The sequence below is a fragment of the Chiroxiphia lanceolata genome, chromosome 1 (assembly GCF_009829145.1).
Source record: "Chiroxiphia lanceolata isolate bChiLan1 chromosome 1, bChiLan1.pri, whole genome shotgun sequence".
Classification (NCBI taxonomy): domain Eukaryota; kingdom Metazoa; phylum Chordata; class Aves; order Passeriformes; family Pipridae; genus Chiroxiphia; species Chiroxiphia lanceolata.
Genome location: NC_045637.1, coordinates 58192362 through 58212160, shown reverse-complemented (window position 1 = coordinate 58212160; position 19799 = coordinate 58192362). Strand labels below are relative to the sequence as shown.

General features: G+C 36.0%; 1 protein-coding gene across 1 annotated transcript in view; it reads right to left on the bottom strand.

The window, feature by feature from the left end:
• Window positions 1–7568: 7568 nt before the first annotated feature.
• The window catches only part of DOK6 (docking protein 6), a 242258-nt gene continuing 230027 nt past the window's right edge, over window positions 7569–19799 (bottom strand). Inside the window, exon 8 of the mRNA XM_032681379.1 lies at window positions 7569–7931. Within this exon, the coding sequence (XP_032537270.1) occupies window positions 7792–7931 (140 nt within the window). The 3' untranslated portion in view covers window positions 7569–7791. The remainder of the gene's footprint in view (window positions 7932–19799) is intronic.

The following is a 19799-nucleotide window of genomic DNA, read 5'->3' as shown; positions in this document are numbered from 1 at the left end:
GTATGTGGGCTCAGGGTGGTCACAGTCCCTTTGATATCTAGTGCAAAAAGTTCCACCCCAAAGCTAGAGACCCACAGTAGTCTTCAAAACACTAAAATGGACCAGGCTTTTCACTATCACATGAAATGCTGGTTCATCCAGCATCCTATCTGCCAAATCAGCTAGGAAATGGGAGACCTTGGTCCAGTTCTCCCCCAGCCTGCATCAGACATAACCCCCCTCTCCCTTGCTCCCTGAAGCAGCACAGAAACAACTCATATTTTAAGGATGGAGAAGAGCCTGCAGGGCTTGGTAGGACATTCCTCCAGTAGGAGTGTCCTTGTGTCTGCTTTTGCCCATAACTTTTTTTTTTGTTCTTTTCTAATTGTAAAATGTATTAAGAGTTATGAGAAGAAAATGAGCACCTGGATAACCATGGGATAAAGACATGATGAGTCTGCCAACTCTTCTCAGGAACATTGAGATAGCCTCACCTGTGGGAGCTCAGAGACTACTGGGGCAGGCTGAGTTAGAAGTACCAAAGGGAATGCATAAAGCTGTCTAAGACAAGTTTCTAAAGAATAATATGTTTATTACTTCCACACTATCCACATTGTTAGCTGGTATAATTAGATAAAATAACTAATATGAATTACTAGCAATGGCTGATGTATTTCTTCCAACCTTATGCTTGCTTAAAAAGAGAACTTTGTAGTTTCAGAAAAAAAAATCTCAGTGGTTCTAAAGGATATTTAATACTTCTCTTAAAAGTTTATACAACTAAGTTGTTACATTAAATAATTCATTTGTAGTATTAACCACTAAGTTTTATAAAATGATTTAAGTGATCAATAGCTTATCACACTAAGGTATAGCCAAACAAATACACAGTATCTTTCCTTTTTCTTTTTTTTCCCCAATACCTTTCTCTATTTGTGCTGATGTCTGTATGTGTATTTGAAGAGAGAAATTTGTTAGAAATATTGACATGTACTAAAATTAATTCCTTTTTCTCTCTGAAATAAAACCTGAAGCAGCTATTTATTATTTTCTTTTAAATTTCTATAATTTACCCAACAATGGTAGAATAGGAGGAACTTTCCCACAGAACTCTGTCAAATTGTTCTGTAATTAGATGAATAAAGGTTGAGCACCTACGTATGTATTTTTATGCAACATAAATGCAGATGTTGCTTTTATTATCCAGAATTTGATCAACCATGAAGTCATATTATTAATAATAACTGGCTGCAGTAACTTTCACAAAGCTGTGTGATAACAATGGCAGTGCATTGTGCAAAATACTATTTTTCAAGCATCTATATTGCATAATGCATGTTAGGTAGACTGGTACTTGGTTATTCCAGCCAGCTGAGGGAAAATGAGACCAGCACTCCTGACTCCATTGTTGTAGAGTAAATCAGTGCTATGAGTTAGACTGAACACAAAACATTGTTTCCTGCTCCTGATAAATTCAGAAGAAGTTAAATGCTCCAGGAAACTGTTTTGCATTCAACATGACCCATTGCTGTGTGCTTAAATGTCTGCTAATTTCTCCTAATCTTTTTAAAGATTATAGAATCTGTTTTTATTTTTGTTGATTTCTTACCCTGTTTTTCATTTCCTTTCAAAAAATTCTCTACCTTTCATAATGATGCTTTTCAAAGAAGTAAAAAGAAATAAAAGCTTAGTGCGTATCATTCTTTAGTAGAAAGTCATAACACTTTTTTTTTCTGTATCGTCTGTTTTTTCTTGTAACCATCTTAAATCAAACAATTGACACAAAGTAGTTTTGGATATCTCCTGTCATCTATTGAAACTCAGGAAATGCAACAACCAACACCAAAAAGGATAATTTTACTTTACATCATTTATTCTGTTGTAACTATAGGAGCAGTGATGAGAATAAATGTCTAACTGAAATCTTTATTTTTGCTACTGGTATGGAATTGCCAAAAGAGCTGATTAATTTTGTGCTATTTTCTATGCCCACTGCTGTCTTGCTATCATAAAATTTCAAAAAAAGGCTGAAAACAATGTGTAGCCTAATTAAAAATTAACTTCATTCATGCCAAATATTCTCACAGGAAAAAATCTACTGTAGAACGTATTAACACACTTGACAACCCCAGGATTGTAAGAGAACATAGTAAATCTATTTAACCTCATGAGCATTTCTGTAACAAAGCAACAAAAAACCCCAATGAAATGAATTCTTTAGAATTTTGAGTGTGATATTTAAAAAGATTAACTTCATGTTAGGGAGCATATTATTTTTTGAGCTTGCATTTAGTTGAAAAGGAAATACTGTCTCCATTACAGTTTGAAATATCCATAACAATATGGATATTTTAAAATGCTTTAATTATATTTAATCATACTTAAACCTCAGTTCCTTTCATATCTGTTTTAATTGTGTCTGTAAAAATCTGATATTGCAGATATTGAGCTGCATATGCATGTAAAGATGTGAAAAGTGTCTCTGGAAGGTGAAACTTCTGTTTTCTTTAATAGCACCAATTCACCAGCAGATTCTACTACTTAGGTTTCTAAGCATAATGCCATTTAAACAATTGCTGAATATACAGCACCTTCACCCATCACCATTTATTGTCTTGTAAGGACCTGGACAGAGAGACAAACTTCTTGTTACAAAAAGTGAGTCAATATTCTTTGACATTTCTTTCATTCCACCACATGCCTGTACTTGTTTCCAATATACTGTACCTTTTTACCTAAAACAAAAAGGGAAAAGCATTTATTGATACTATCAAGAACAAACACAGTACCCTTCATGGAGTGCAAGAACTGCAGAATTCATATATCCAACCTTACATCCAACCTTTGATTTTAAAGTTATGCCATTACAATGGTGTTGCATAGTCATTACCCTCTACTTACAAAACATAAACAGGCATACTGACCAGTTGTCTGTGATGAAAAATGTAACATTCTAATAGACCATGTTGTGTGATAAGCGTGTTTGGAAAGAGTCAAAAGTATTCGGATGATGTATGGAAAAACGAAATTTTCCAGCGCTGTTGGATGTGTTCTTGTAATCAAACAGCAGCTTTTCACACTTTCTCCACTGTCCAATGTATTCTGTGTGAGGATAAAACCCACATTTACTCCTTTGCAGCAGGTATAAAAAGGGGCACAAATACACTCTTATTAAACACTAAAGTAGAGATTAATTGGAACTCATTACTCCTTCCTTTTTAGGAAGAACATAATTCTTTCATGATAAAAAAATAATTATTTCATGATAAAAGCACAGCCATTCAAGAATCTTATATTTTCTCACCCTGCAGTTTCTAGGTTACCAGATGAAAACTGGTACACGTGGCTGGTGAGCTAAGTCTGAGTTAGAGGTTTATATGCTCCAGGCTGATGGTCTTTGTCAATTCCTAGAGATCAAATATCTCAAAAAACCCCACTACTTCTCATAGCATTGCCCATTTGACTGGAGAGCTGAACATGCATGAAGTTAATTCCTTTTCTGATAAATTCAGTACAGAAATATGATTAATGATCCATCTTTTTTTCCTCTTTGCCATAAGCAGGTAAAGGTCTTCACAGACTGCCTGCACGTAGCAACTTCTAAATAAATGGGTGCCTGAAGGCTGTATTTTGTACTTAAATTATTGCTATAGAGAGCACTTTAAAACACTTTTGTCCTCCAATACTCAATTTCAATCCCTCCTTCTAGCAAAGTCTGATTAGCCTAGAACAAAACTTGATTAGAGTTTTCTGCTTTGCAACAGGATTTCTATGCATGTGTTTTGAAATTAAGGATTTTCTGAAAATGTCACGGTAGACTTTTTTCTAAACAAAAAAGAGCAGCTATTGTCAATGTCTAACAAACTTCTTTGGTTTGTCTATATATTTTCAAGCTTTACTTGTAGCTTTTGTGGAAAAAAAAGAAGAAAACAAACCCAGCAAAAAACCCCAGCAACAGAACTTTGCATAGACTTGATATATGTGAGGATCTGGAATCACAACCTGTCACAGAGAGTAATGCCTAAATATTTGCTCAGTAAAACAGCAAACTCCACGCAACAAGAAATTCTCCTTTCTTTTTCCTTTACATAGGCAGATAAAATTGTTTTAAATTAATATAGCCACAGACGATTTAAACTATCAATAATAACATGTAGCTGTTTAAAAAATGGGACTATTCAAGTTCCTTAGCACCATTTGATGATTTATTACCAGTCTCTTTGAATTTCACCTCTTCTGCACCAAGTGACTTCAAAATCAAAAGTGCCAGCATGCATCAATCTATAATATTCACAGTTAAGATGTATTAGTAACTATATTTAGTAACACTGTGTGCTATTTGTTCATAGAGGCGAGCATATTGTTATCAAGGGTGATTTTTAAAAAATGTAAGTCATGGTTACAGTTATATATTCATAACACATCCTCGGAACTGAAATGAAAGAAAGAGCCTTATTTTATTTCTTCTATTTTATAATGTACTAATGTTAAGTTCCATTTGTACCAGCTGCACCTGGTTACCACTGAAGACATTTTGTTGCCCTCCATCTCTTCACAGCTCATTAGCTGAAAACAGAGAGCAACTCTTGGGTCAGGAGCAGATGTATTATCTGTGTGCCTTGCACATGAAGAAAGCCGAGACTTGAACAGGGTCCCATGAGGTCCCTGGGTCTATTTAAAGGCCATTGTAGTCTCTAGGCAGGCAGCTCTACCATGTGTTCCAAAAGACAGTTTTCCTTCTGGTGGAAACACTAGGAGCTGTACCAAGTAGTCTCAGTGGGGCATCACTTAGATTATCAACAGGCATAAGCCAGGAATTAAAGCAATTCCATGAAAACAGAATTTTCTGGCAAACTGTTGGTGCAGTGTCTGCCTGGTTCTCATGGAGCTTTTCTGAGGAACATTTGTGGAAGCTATGTGAATACACTAATGTTACAGCAATATCATCTTCTGTTCTGGAATGGCACTAATGGCAGCATCCAATGGCTGCTGAATACCTTTGTGCTTCAAGTGCCGGGTTTTCTTAGACTGTGTTGCAGGACATTGTGAAGTTGCATCTTTATTTTAAACTTCCAGTGTGCTTGTGTTTAGTCTCCACAAGAAATAGGTTCCCAACAAGTCAGATATGCTTTTGATTGGTTGTGTTCTCCAGCTTTGTCCTGGAGTTCAATATTCTGTGTATTGCTACAAAATGAGACCTCACAGGTATTTTCTGAATGTATGAGTTGAGAGGATGGTTTGCAACTAAAGCAAAATATTCAGTAAAGCTGCTATACACAGCCAATCCCATCTCCTTCCATTTTTTTTTTTGTGTTTTCTTTGAAAGTAGCATCTACATTTTCAATAACTACACAATATTCATGTACTGCATAGGAAGACAGCCACAGACAGCAATCGTTCCCCAGGAAATGGAAAGAGCACATTATATAGATCTTATGCTTTTTATCTAAATGCAGTTAAAGTACTAGGTTTAGGATTTAGGTAAGTTCTTAAAGTTCATGGGCACTGGAACTATAAAGCAGTTCTGGTATTCTCGTGTTTAGGCTTTTCCCCACTTTGGGACTATGTAGAATACGTAATTATTAAATGCCTAGTATTCAAGTTGCAGATGAAAATGGACACAGCATTTAAATCTGTAGAACATATTGAAAACCTAATATAAGGAGTTTTATAGAAAATATGTATAATTTTAGGGCAAGTGGAAGAATCCCAGCTGCAAAAGAATAAAAATAACTGACCAGTTCCTCAAAAGGCATATACTCGGCAAAGCTGCATGGAATAACAGAATTACACCAGCAAAATATCTATCCTTTCATATCACATTTTTCATTTAACATTTTCAAACTGGAAATTTTCCCTAAACAAAATGTCAATCAAATTTTTTTCTTACATGAAAGTGTGAATGAAGCTTCCTTGATGGGTATAGCTCAGAGAGCACCACAGGTACAGCTCCCTGACAGCGTGGGAGAGCAGTTTTTCATTTTAGCTTATCAAAATACTCTCTGCAGGGAGCTGTTCTATTCCTGAGTATGGCAGCACTGCGAGAAGGAAAAGAGGTAGCGAACGAGACAAGGAAAAAGGGGGAAAATAAATAACCATGATTGTGGTGGGGTAGAAGTGCTCCATTCAAGCAGATCACAATGCTTTTTTAATTCAGCAGCTGTTCACTGAGGTGTAGAAAGCTGTAAGTCTGCAAGGTCTCTTTGCCTGGAAAATGGTTGGAGAAAAGCTGAACATACTGTATCAGTAAATGTTTAATCAAAAGCAGAAGTTTCTTCTATACCTTTTAATACATATATATATATGTGCATATATAAAACAACCCAACAGCATTTTTCAGTTAAATTATGGTACATAAACCCTATTGTTTCATTGGAAAAGAGTCTACGTGTCTGCTCCTTGATACGTTTCCTCAACTTGTCCTGAGAAACAACCAATGAGATGAATTCCTCTGGTAATCATGGCAATTGTTTCACACTGGGAACAGAACACAAAGCTGCTCAGATCATACAAGAGGGTAGATTTTTCTCCTCACAATTTCAAACATTTCAGGGTATGGTGAGGAGTACATAAATGTTTGATAACACTTACAAAAATCTAAATGTCCAGGATAGATAAAACTCCTTCCCCACCTAGAGGTATGCCTTCCAACTTATTCCCTCGTTACTGATTACAAACACCTACTACAGTTCATTTTTCAAAGACATCTTCCAAAGACAGAAAATTTCCATTGAGACGTACTCATCCTCCTTTTGAAAGTAAACAGATGCTTGACACATGATTATACAAGATACAATGTGCATCTAAAACAGAAATTAGAGAAGGAAACGGAGAAAATCAAAGTAACGCTGACCAGAAAGACAAGACCAGAGCTCAGCTCTACCATAGACCGCCGTGGCACAGACGGTCGCCAGCTGGGGATGTGGCCCACTTTTATTTGTCTGAAAAACAGTTTTCCCGCTTTTTAAAGTCAGGCTTGCAGGCATGGTTATCTAAATAATTTGCAACTAAGAAGACATCGCAGCAGCTTTGAGAACAAGACTGTGCTGCTGCTATGGATGTTCACAGCTCTCAGGGGCATCACGAGAATTGCACTGGTACTAGTATAGGATGAATTTGTGCCCTGGGAATTTAAGATTAGAGCTGGACCAGGCAATAACCTTACCTTAACACATCAAACCCTATTCCCAACAAAACATATCAGCCTGATATTCTAGTATGTGTTGGTGTCTGGCTCAAAAAACACCCAACCACCCTCTAGAGTAGTGAGTGAACTTGCTTGCTTCTGAAGGTGACCCCCACAGCACTGATGCTGCATCTGGATTTGGTGGGAATCCAGTGGGAATCAGTAGGCTGCAGCAAGGACCTAAAAAGGTTACGGGTGAAGACAGGCTGGCATGCTGGTGGTGGCGGGAAGGAAGGCCCCAAACTCAAATGCGCCATCGTGATGGAGCCCCAGAAGGAACCTTCTCCGGTCATGCAGAAACCTTCACATCAACCAACACAGTTTCATTTGTTTCCACCACTTTTTCACAACACAAACATGTCCCCCTTCCTCCCTCCCCCCAGCCCCCCAAACCCCTCCTTTCTGAACATATTGACAAAAGGAATGGCAAAATAAATAAATAAAGACTTAGCCTCTGCTTCAGGGAAGCCGCCTCTCCAGGTTTCTGCATTGGCGGTGACCCGGCTGGAGCTGGTAGGCATCAGTTTTCACGGCAAATGGTGGGTGTGGAGGGGGCCAGTAGGCTCCCTGGCCCTGGAGACAGGCTCCAGGCTTAACTGTCTGTCTCAGCCGGACGCCCCCGGCTGTCATTGCACCAACCCCGAGCCGTAGCTGAAGGCATAGCTGCTGGCCAACGAGAGGGACTGCTGGTGCTCCTCGTCCTGCTCCGAGGGGTAGCTGGGAAATGTCTGCGCCCGGGACACCTTTGCTGAGCTGAGGCTGTGACCTGGAAGGAGGGAAGACATGAACACAAAAGATGTAACTGGGCTTGAAGCCTTTCACCGTGGACATGGACTTGGACGGACAAAATTCATACAGTTCATACAGTTCATACAGGTACCACTGTGCCACGGTACCTGGAGAGCAGCCACACTACATTGGGCCCTCCTGGGGCTGCAGAAGAGGGTGTTTCCTGTGGCTGAGGGCACAAGTGGTTGACAGATTCCCGGCAAAGCCCCAGATCCAACTCAGGCATAATTTAGGGTCAAAAGTTTTTTAAAATTTCAGAGTGTAACATCTGTATATTTTCAACTCTGTAAGTCTCAGTCATGTTAGACAAATGCTCCTCTTTTTTAACTGAAGCACTGCTCAAGTGGTAGAAGTAATGCCAGCAGTTTCAAAGGCATTAGTCCCACAAATGCCGCTTCTTGTACTTACTGTCTTTCAAACAGGACGCAAATTTATCAGGTCAACACAGCATCACTGTCATTTCAAAATGCACTGGAGGTGGAATATGGTGCACATGGCAGAATACTGGTTGGGAAGAGGACGGCAAGATATTTTTTCAGATGGGCTTGTGAATCTCATATAACCATGACTTCCATTAACAAGATGGGAAACCATGTGTGAAAAGCCAGTGAGAAAACTCAGGTGACTCTTATGAACCAATTCTGTAACTTGATAATTTTCCTATCTCAGAATACCCTTTTGAAATTGAGCTTTAATTAGTAACAAAAAGTAAACTTCCAAAGTGTATATCTTCATGCAACATATATTGTCTTTTTATTTTTGAAATGTATATTGAAGCTTGGATTTAAAATGGTTTTGTGTAATGCTTTTAAAAATGTCTTTAATACATGTATTATCTGTAGGAATGCAAAATCATATTTTAACTTAAACCACAGAGATATTAAGAAATAGATGCAATGGTATAGACAAAAACAATAAAGAATTTAGCTCATGTTGAAATCTTTCAAAACAGTTAGCGGCTTTCTAGACTGGCCCAGTAGTGCTGGAACCAAGAATGATGTTCACCGGATTTGGGAAAACTTTGTCATAACTTGCATTTGGAAAAGTTTGATTATGACATGTTACTGATTTCCTCATGAAAAAAAGCCATGATTTCCCCCGAACATGAGTCTATCAGAGCAATGATCGGACCAAGAGAGCAAAAAACCCCAACTAAATGAAAAATAGAAAAAAAGGTACATCTTAGTGACACTGGAGACAATAAAATTAGAAACTAAACTCCCACTGACATGTCAATTGTCATAAAAATCCCTTTCATAGCACAACCAAACAGAATGAATTTTTTAACGAATTTTTACTATTCATTCACTGGGTTAAATCGACATTGGCTATCAAAACTTGACTGAGATGAGAAATTTAAATGTTTTCTGCTTCAAAAAGCTTTTGCATCAAACTGAATTAAAGTGTAACAAGGCAAAAACACTGATAAGGTTTGAGATTAGTTTTAAAGGTTTTATTGCTTTGACCAAGTTTTAACAACGATATTAAGTAAAGCCTTCATTCATTTTTTACTTTTATTTGGGATTTGCATCACTGTTATTGTCAGGGTTTTTTGTTTCTAATTTAATGCAAACCTAAACATAGAAAGTTGCAAGATTGGTTTTAATTTTGTGTTCCATATCTGGCATTTTTCCTTCTAAGTATGTAAACCCTTGTTTTCTTTTTACCCAGAAGCTAAAATCATTGTATTTTAAGGGCCATAACGAATGGCTAAACTAGCCATGTGATTTCCTATGTAAAATTTGTCTCTTTCTTACTAATAAAGATAAATAAAATATGTCAAGGTATATTTAACTCCATTCTCTTAATGTATTTTATCCAAAAAATGTAAAACAGTCTCTGTGACAACAATCAGAAGTAAAGAAACTTTCCAGTCAAGGGAGTTCCCTAACCCAGGCCTATTTTTGTCATATGCTGTATCTCATATAATTAATTTTGAATTCACTTTTGTAGAACAGTGCAACTTTAATACAGCGATGAAGAGAGCCCCTAAACTAATTTCTAGCTAAGGAACTAAGAGAGTCTCTTAGAACATAGATGAATTTGACCCTATTAGGGTTAAAAAGGAAATTAAATTCAGCTCTTTCATTCCCTGTATATATGCCTCAAATGTTAGCACATCCTGTACTGTTCTTTGAAAGAAAATTTGTAGCTGCTAAATCTCACAAAAGGGTTGATTTTAGCCATTCTGTAACCAAAGCAGTTAATGAGGATAAGTGACTTCTTCTCTCCTGACTGCTAGGATATGTAGTGAAAGAGCAGAGAGACACATAGATCCAAAAAGTTTAAGGCACGCTTAATAAAGCCAAGAGGTCTAAGACACATGGTTGATGTCAAGTCGAACAGTATGATGTCAATTTATGAAAATAATAGCATAAAGAATAGACAACGTTGGTTCAAATGAAATGAGAAAACTATGGGTAATAGAGAATTTGTGAGTTTAGGAAAGAATGGATCTATACAATATATTTACTTTCAACTTACATTTTTAAAAAAGCAATTAACGATACTAATACATTTCAATAAATGAATAAAAAATAGTCATGGCAAAATAATGTCCAATGATTCCAAGCTGGGTTAAGATTTCTAAGTAGTAAATTCCCAAAATTTATTTTTTTTTCATTTTTTATTAAAATTCAGTATATCATATACTGAAAATTTTAAATTATAACAGATTCTTTAATTTGCATTCCTACTAAATATTATTTTAATACTCATACAGCTGATCAGCCTTATGGAATCTTAGGTACTGCGGTGTCTCCAAAGTTAGCCTTTATGTCAGCAGTAAGGATTTTAAAATTAAAGATACAGGGGAAGTTTTTGTAAGTAAAGAATTAAAGTTTCATAGCTTTCTAAACTTTCGGCTTCAGTCATATTTGGGCCCTAAGAGGTTAAGAGAGAAGAAGAATGCTGTTTGTGGATTTTGCAGCTCTTTTGTACCACAGCTGTTTTCAAGAATACAAAACCAACTCTTCTCTAAAATTCTTCTGAAGTCAGCATAAGATGAATTTGATTAACACACACTTCATGACCTGAGGACACCAATAGTACTGGGAGAGGTTTTTTTCATGTGGTTTACTGAGGAAATGTATTATTTTTTTCTGCTCTAGGACAGGACCTTGGAAACATAAAAATTATTCAGCCTACTTCATCCTTTATTCAAATTTACTCTCAGGATTAAAGAATGCAATGGAGCTGTAGTCCAAAGCAATTAGGTATGAATGATCCATCAAGAAAATCTAATGTAACCCAGCAAATTACACTAAAATTAGATTTGTCCTGATCTTAATTATGTTGGAAGCAGAGGCGGTATACACAAGGATCTTATTTCATGGCATGGTGCTTATTTATAACAATTCTTTAGAGGAAAAGCCCAATGGTTTCCTAGTAACAGCAGTGACTGATGTACATATAAGTAGATCGATCACAACTTCTGAGAGAAAACTTGCAGTACCCAGCTAAATGAAAAGAAAAAAAAAGAGGAGAAGAGATCCACGGATAAGCTTTAAAAACTCCCTTACTGCCGCTTATTGGAAGATGTTTCTCTCCATTTTGAATTCAGAATTCAAATTCTTAACTAGAAGGCAGGTGCCGAACCTTTTTCTTTTCTAAATGAAATAAAGGTCACACTTTTCTAATACAAGAATTCAAGGGATTCTCATCTGATATTCTTTGGTTAGAGCACTCATCTCTGATGTAGAAGTCCTGTGTTAAAATTCCCCTCTGCCTGTGGGTACGGTTCGACATTGCATTTTCTGTAAAAAATCAGTTAAAAATGTTCCCTTTCTCCTCTGTACCGACGCTGCTGTTCACTGCCCTCAGTTGTGCCATTGCGACTGAAAGACTGTTTTGTAGACTGAAGCACTTTGTTCATCTCTTTTGCAAGAGCCCTACAAATCACTGTATTGGCAAAGCCGAGGACCAGGAACAAGCAGCCAAGCCAAGGGTAAGAAATTGGCAGGGGTTTCTCAGGCTGGTTTTAGTGCCAGTTTGTTTGGCGATTGATGACCTATGAGCAATATGCAACCAAATACAGGTTAATGCAACTGCCACCGGATTACTTACATGCCAGAGGAAGGACCACTTTTGAAATCCTCTGACTAAGCTTTTCTAATACAAGATCTAATATAAGTTTATATTTCTGCAGTACAATGATTAAAAATTAATAGAACCCGAGACTCCTGTGTTTCAGCTTCTGTTGCAGGCCTTTAATTACCTCATATGAGATACTCATTAGGTAAAATAAAGAAACAGACTTCTGCAGCTGCACAGCAAGCTTTCATCTGGGATTTCTTAACCTCTGAACAAACAAAAGGGTGTAATGCTAATGCAGTTTTATTTTTCTACATAATAATAAATTTATTTTTCAAAACAAAATTTGACATTTTCATTTCCAAGATTCTGAGTGCAAAACTGAAGTCATTAAACTAAAGCCAACTGGATATTTTATTGGTACTGCGTTTTGTTCTTGGGAGTGCTCTGAGACTTCATGAGGACAAGAGTTCTGTAATTGCTATAGATGTTTCTATAAATGATATAGAAAAACATGGTTGCTCAAAAGAAATTTCTATGAATCAATAAGTGCAAGCTGAGACCAAGTAAAGTGAATCACTAATTTCATTGTAAAGCAATCTTTTCTTTTTAGAAATATTAATTGGAAAATTCTGTTGTTCACAATAAACAGAACAGTCTGGAAAACAGAAACAAAGATGATGAGACTTTATCCTTGCACAAAGGGTAGTGCAAGGAGGTGGAAAAAAAACAATTAGCTAACATATGTTTGAGGAATGAAACATTAGTAAGAAGGAGTTAGTTCTATGTTGTTTCCTCACACAGTTCTCACCGGACAATATAAATGTAGCCCTTGAGCCAGAAAAGTTCACAAAACTAGTACCAGTCTTTAATCTAGATTTATGTTCTCTATGGACTTTCCCAACAGCAGTGAAAGATCCTATTTATACTAAAGGAGGTCCACCAACTGTAATGAGGATATCACTTGTATGGGGAAGTATATGTATGTATGGGGTATATGTATACCCCATAGTATATGTACGGGGAAGTGTTTCAGTGTTTGATATTCTTTGCAGCATTTTTGTTAAGACACAGGACAAAGTGGGAAATGCACTGTAGCTATGCACTGAAAGCCCACAAGGGAAAATGAAACTCTTACTGGAAAAAACTAAATTATTATGACTGCTTAGTTCAGATGGAAACTTTTATACCCCCTTTTTTTTTTTTATCTTCCTTTTTTTATCCCCCTTACTTCAATCTCAAATCATTCAAGTGGCTATTATTGCAAAAAAGGATATTTTCATTTAAGGCAGAAAATAAATGATTGCTGCTATCCTATTTATGAATTGATACTGGTTAAAATTCTGCCAACTCTCCATATTGAATATACAGTGTCTTCTATTGAGCTGCTGATGACAAAGCAGCTTTTCCTTTTCTGCTGTTAGATGACTGGAATAACTAAAGAAAAGTTTCATAGCAGGACAAACTGCTACAAAGCAAAACATTTATTTTGCAGTAATGATGCACTTGGATTGGAAGGGCATTAATTGGAACAGCAATTATTATGCTGTCACTCACAAAAAGATGCAATGGAAGGGAGCAGATGGAAACAGAAAAATAGCATAAACTACATTACAGCATATTGATTTCCATACACTTATTGAAAGTGAAACTGTGGGCCTGTTTCAGATCCAAATGAAGAAAAACAAATTTTCTCTTGAATTTAATTACAGTTAGAATTAAAAAAAAGGGCGCACAGCTGAGCTTAACTTATACATATTCTAAAATAATTTTGGATTTCATTTCATCAAGTATATATCTTTCTGAAGGGAGAAAGAATAGCAGTAAACCTAATTTTTGAGACAGATTTTTAAGAAAATGATTTAGTTTATTTATTAGAAATACTTTCGAATAAAAATAATTTAAATTGATGATAAAATACATAGAAAATATATTAAGAGAATGAATGTAAAACTCTCCCCTCCCAGTTTAAAATTTCCTTTTAATTTTTAATTGAAAGACATTTTCATTTTCTTTAGAATTTGAAATAAAATTTTAACTTTTTTCCTGTATGGCATTAAAATTAATAAGTATTCAAGTAGAATATTCTTGTTACAGAACTCTACCACTTTCCAGAATTAAAAGATTATTATTTAACTTAAAAGTTTTTGGTATTGTTATCAAGCCCTCCTCTAGAAAAGAAAAAGCTTTACAAGTGCATGGAGGAAAGATTGCAGGATTGACAGTTTAAAACCAGTAAATTTATAATATGTCAAATTTTTGAGTATCAGGCAAAAAATTTTCAGTATTCCAATTTTTGCACAAGAATGCTGGAGTTTTATGAAGAGCACATCTACATGTCAATATTTTGAAATATAGAAAAATTGTTTCAATACCTACAAACAATGTGAATTGCTTGTAAATAGTATGGACAGGAAAAATGAGCATTATTTTATCTGCACCCCTACCCAAAATAGCAACCATTTAAAAGCAATGTCTTGAAACACATAACTAAATCTGATGTATTGACTGAAGGCCAGGTCAGCTTACTTGCTGTTGTGTTTTTCCAGATAGTGTTTTTAAATACTTGCTCTTCTACTGCACTTAACCTGTGCATTATCTACTTAGGCTATCATAAGTTGATGTAGCTCCTGTGGCAGAAATATCAGAACATCACCCACATCTTTCTCTGGTTCTGTGTGTTTATAAAGGGAGGAGACATATATAAACACCTATGACCTAACATCTCCACCTAGGAGACGGAAAAGTAAGTTATTTGCATGTCTGACATTATCAAATAATCCTTTCCCTTTTTGCCAACATTCCTGCAGCCAAATTATGACATATATTAGGAAAAGTGATCTATTTTGCATGCTTTATCTCTTCAACTTGTGGTCTTCTATTTGTTATACATAATTGTAAACCTACATGCCTGAACTACAAGGAGATTAAGTAAAAGAAAGTGTCTGACAGGAGTAGCAATATTTGTAGTTTTGCACTCTGAGCCACTGTGCAGATAAACACATTAAGTTTGTTCTTAGTTTTCTTATGTTGTCTTCCTTGTACAGATTGCAGTGGTCCTTACAGAGATTGATTTCATCTTTGCAGCTTTTTACACTTGTGCTAATGTTGCAGTACTAAACCAGCCTCCTCTCTCTCTCTGTTCTGAGTCCAGCTCCTTAACTATGCCAACACAGTTGGAGGAGGTGCAATCATGTTCGCACTTGACACAAAATTAGGCTAAGGTCCAACTTTACTTCAAAACAAACATAATTTTCCAGATGAAGACTCTCAGAAAGAAGGGTTTCTCAGTTTGGTTTCACAGGTTCTGCAGAAATCAAATTCTCAGCAGTGATACTTTCAATTTTTAGTTTATCGATTTTAAAGTATTTATCAGGGAACCCTGATCTATGCTAGTCCTGCATTCAGCAGACCCACCTTGCAACCCAAACTTTTCTGTAACAAAATACAATATTTTCTTTTCAGACATTTTGGTGATGAGAGAAAAAAAATCCCCTGCTTTGTTTTAAATCAGTTAAAGGATCTACTCTTCTGGACTCACACGAAGGAGATTTGCTGTTTTCTCTGGACCACTGTACAGGTGACACAAAATTTGTGTATATAGAGAAGAGACTATGGTGAGGAATTTTGTTTTATACTGAAAGATACAAGCATCACGACCTTGAAGAAAAGCTCTTCAGAGGAAATGTGGGCAGTTTAATTCTGAAACATGTCAAAATATCAGCAAGTTAATTAACAGCAAACAGAATCTTGAATGAGTACCCTAACAAAGCTACCCGAAAAGGCTGAGTACTTTGTACAAGGTGGCTAGCATCCCTGGTCTAATTTATCCTTTAAACCACAGACTCAGTCAACCAGAAACTAATATAAAACCTAATATAAACCTTCTTCTTACAACATAAGTTGTAAAATTGAGGTTTATTATGAGAATATTAACGCTGTTTCTGAACTTTATGCCTGTGCCAAGTAAATTTATTTCATTTACCATGAAAGCAAACAGAGACTAAGCATTTTTATGCACAATGAATGTAGTTTCACTTTCCCCTTCAAGCTCAAAACTCAATGAGCTTTTTAAACGAAACTTCATGAAACTGAGACATTCCATGTTGGTAACACTAAGAAAAAAAAAGATAAAGGAGAAATTCCTGCAAGTGAAAATTTCCTTCACTTCAAGGAACATTTGAATCAGATCAGAATGATAAGGTGATGGTAAAATGCAAGAAATGAGAAGAAAAGAATGCTCTGATTCTAAGTGTGTATGGGAAAGGCTAAAGAGGTGGGAAGAGAAAACAGCTACAGAAAACTTCAACAAGAAAATTATTTTAGTGTTTACTTTGTGTCACGGGGACATAACAAACCAACAAAAGGAAATACCCAGAAAAATTATCCTGCTTCTGGAATAACTGAAAAGTAGGAAGAGTATAAAGCTAGTGAAAAAGAAACAAATGTCAAAGATAGATAAAAATGTGTGAATTCAGTTACTTTATCCTAAACAATGATTTTCTTCTGTATTTAAGTAAGTAGAGCTCCACACTTTACTGTCTGCTTTTGACTCCTGTGTAGAACATGAAGTCATTCTGAGAATCAACTGATTGTTGATTTCTGTGCAGAAATGGATTTTGAGCATAATTTACTTTTACATCCTTGCAAATTGCATCTACCTGTATCTAGTTTTATTATCTTGGTTTACCAATTGTTAGCTCAGTGTTCACTTTTCCTTTCCTCAAAATGTTTATGTTGTGTTTTTATTACAGCCAAACTAATGCCCAATCAAAAGACAGATTTTATCAGACATATTGTTAAAAAATCAACACCTAAATCTGTTACTGATGTAGCAGAAAGCATCTTACTGAAAAATGCAATGCAAAAATGCAGATTTATACACTGCATATCACTTTGATGATATGGAAGATGTCACTGTTAAATATTTATTGCATTTCAAATCATGTTGACATTTCCCCTTGGATAAATTATTCCAAAAACCACTATGGAATGGCTTCATGCAATTTTACTGATACTACAGAGATAGAGTGAAACAGTGAATTTCTAATTTTGTATTAGAGTATCTAAAGTGAAATGAAGGAAAAAATTACTTATATTGATAAAAAGAGTAGAGGGTGGAGATAGTACACTGCCTTTGAAAATGGGATACTACTGGAGGCTGATTCATCAGTACTGTTCAATCTTGTGGCCATTATAATTCTGCTGATCTTTAGTGTGGCCAATATTTCCTGGCCTGGTAGTATTTTCATTATAAACACTCCATTCACAAAGATTTATAACTACCCTATAAAAAAATTGCCATAAAATGAAACTCAGCACATAAGGTCTGAAGTCAGAGAACAAATTTGGTCTGACAGGATGGAGGGAATATGTTTTTCACCACATTTTTATGTAAGTAAAATACAGCTTTGATAGAAAAAAAAAATGAGAAAAAAATTGGCAGGAAGTATAGTTTACATTGCTTGGCATAGGAAAAAATGAGGACGAAGGATTTATGCCACTCCAAATGGATATCTATTCTACAAATACTGTATTTAAAAGACAATTTTATTATGTGAGTATGATGTGAGAACTAAACACATACGAAACATAAAGTCTAAGACATTCAGGTGGTACAGCTGAACCCTTCCTCTGGTGCTCCCAGGCAGTTTCTTTGCACACCTGAAGAACCAGGGAAATAGGGAGATAAATGGTAACAAAACTAACCCTTATCAAAAACAAACACACAAAAAAGCAAACCAAAATTCAAAACATATTTTATGCCAGTTTGGTTTTTACTGTGGAGACAGATATGCTCTACTTCTGGGCTGTTCAAAGAGGCTGGAATGCCTGGCTGTTGGAAATGATTATGAGGTGTAATTGGGCCACTCCTTTTGGCATCAGCTGTGCCTCAGCAAATGGTTGCACTGCAGACTCAGTCCTGTTTGAGCTGTGCTAGAGCTTCTGGCTGCATAAAAGCAGCAAAATTCATCATCTGTTTTTGATCATATTCTTCTACCTCTGTTACACCACTCAGAGTCACCCTATTACTTCTCTAGAGGTATCTAAGGACAGAATGCTGTTCAAACTGTAGGAAATGTCCTCCAAGGATAGAAAAAAATCTTGGACTCTGGTAAAATGTCTTTCCTTCAAAGAACTTTGTATTTATGTAGTAACATGGGGAATTAGTCTTGTTTATGTATATTTTGCTGGGAAGGGGAGGGGAAGGGTGATTTATGGGAGGTAAACACAGTTCCCAGTTTAATACAATGAGTTATTTAAACCGATTAAAGATTTTACATTTTTTTCTTCCACCAATGAACAAATTTCAGAAAGGTAAACAGATCTTACATTAATATATGCAGGGATGAAACTCAGTTTTTAGAACTTCTACCTTTCCAAAGCTATTCTATTTTTTACCCATATACTGAAAGCATTTATTAAACCATTTGTTATTCAGATTTAAACTCTCTATGAAATATCTTTCTATGAAATTGTCCTTAGACATATTCTTTAGAGGACCTTAATGTTATTTCAAGCTGCAACTAGATAGTAATAGTAGATGCCATATAAAAGTGAAATATTGCATTAGCTGATAATTAGCTCTTTGGCTATATTAAAAAGTTTCCTCAAGTACTTGAAGACAGAAAGACATACCTCTCCACAAGTTCTAAAGGAGAAAAGATAATTTTTTATTTTATTTTTTTTAAAACTCCATTTGAAATTACAGGTTGTTCTTAATTAATAAGACTTGAGACTACAGGCAATTTTCTAAAATGTAAGGTTGCTTGACTTTCTTTAAAATGGGGCTTCACCTTTCACTTTACCTGCTTCACTCTCACTTCAAAGGACAGACTGAATTACTGAAAAACTGCAACTACCAATTTAAGAATGCTTGGATACTTTCCCACTGAAATAACAAAGACAATCTGCTAAATGGCATGAAGTCATTAAAAATGTTTCTAAATTAAAAATGTAAAGATGTAACCCTGGGAACTACCAACCTGTCAGACTCATCTCTGTGCTTGGGAAGATCATGGAATAGACACTCCTAGAAGCAGCATGGCTTCGCCAAGGGCATTTTCTGCCTGACCAAACTTCTACAATGGAGTGACTACCTCAGTGGACAAGGGAAGGGCTATGGATTAAACCTATCTGGACATCTGTAAAGCCTTTGACAGAGTCCCCCCCAACATCCTTCTCTTTAAATTGGAGACAAAAGGACTTGATGGGTGGACTGTTAGATGGATAAGGAATTGGTTGGATGGTCACATCCAGAGGGTAATGACCAACTACCTCAATGGCTCAGAGTCCTGATGGACACCAACGGTGAGTGGTGTCCCTCAGGGGTCTGTGTTGAGACCAGTGCTGTTCAACACCTTCATCAACGACATAGGCAAAGGGATTTGGTTACAGACTTGATGCTAATTGCTGACATGGTAATAGTGCCCACTTACAGCCAGCGGTACTTAAGAGCTTCCCATCTCCATCTCTGTTCAGTGTCCAGACTGAGAATTACTTTTTTCCCCCGAATAAAGATTGTATTGTAATTTTTAAAGTTTGTTTAGTTATGAATGTTAAACATGCCACTTATCTTTAGTTAGTTACATCTTCTCTAAAGTTAAATTTTCATGCATTGATCTGAATTGGAAACCAAATTCTAGAGTATTTAGATGACAAACATACCCTCTGTACACAAAAAATACAGAAATGGATTTTATGACAGGTATTTGAGGTATATTATGAGTTTGAAAAATTCTGTAAGTAACAGAAAACTCTATAAACCTAATTTTGGGGACGGATATGTCTGATCTGCACATTTCTATCCCTT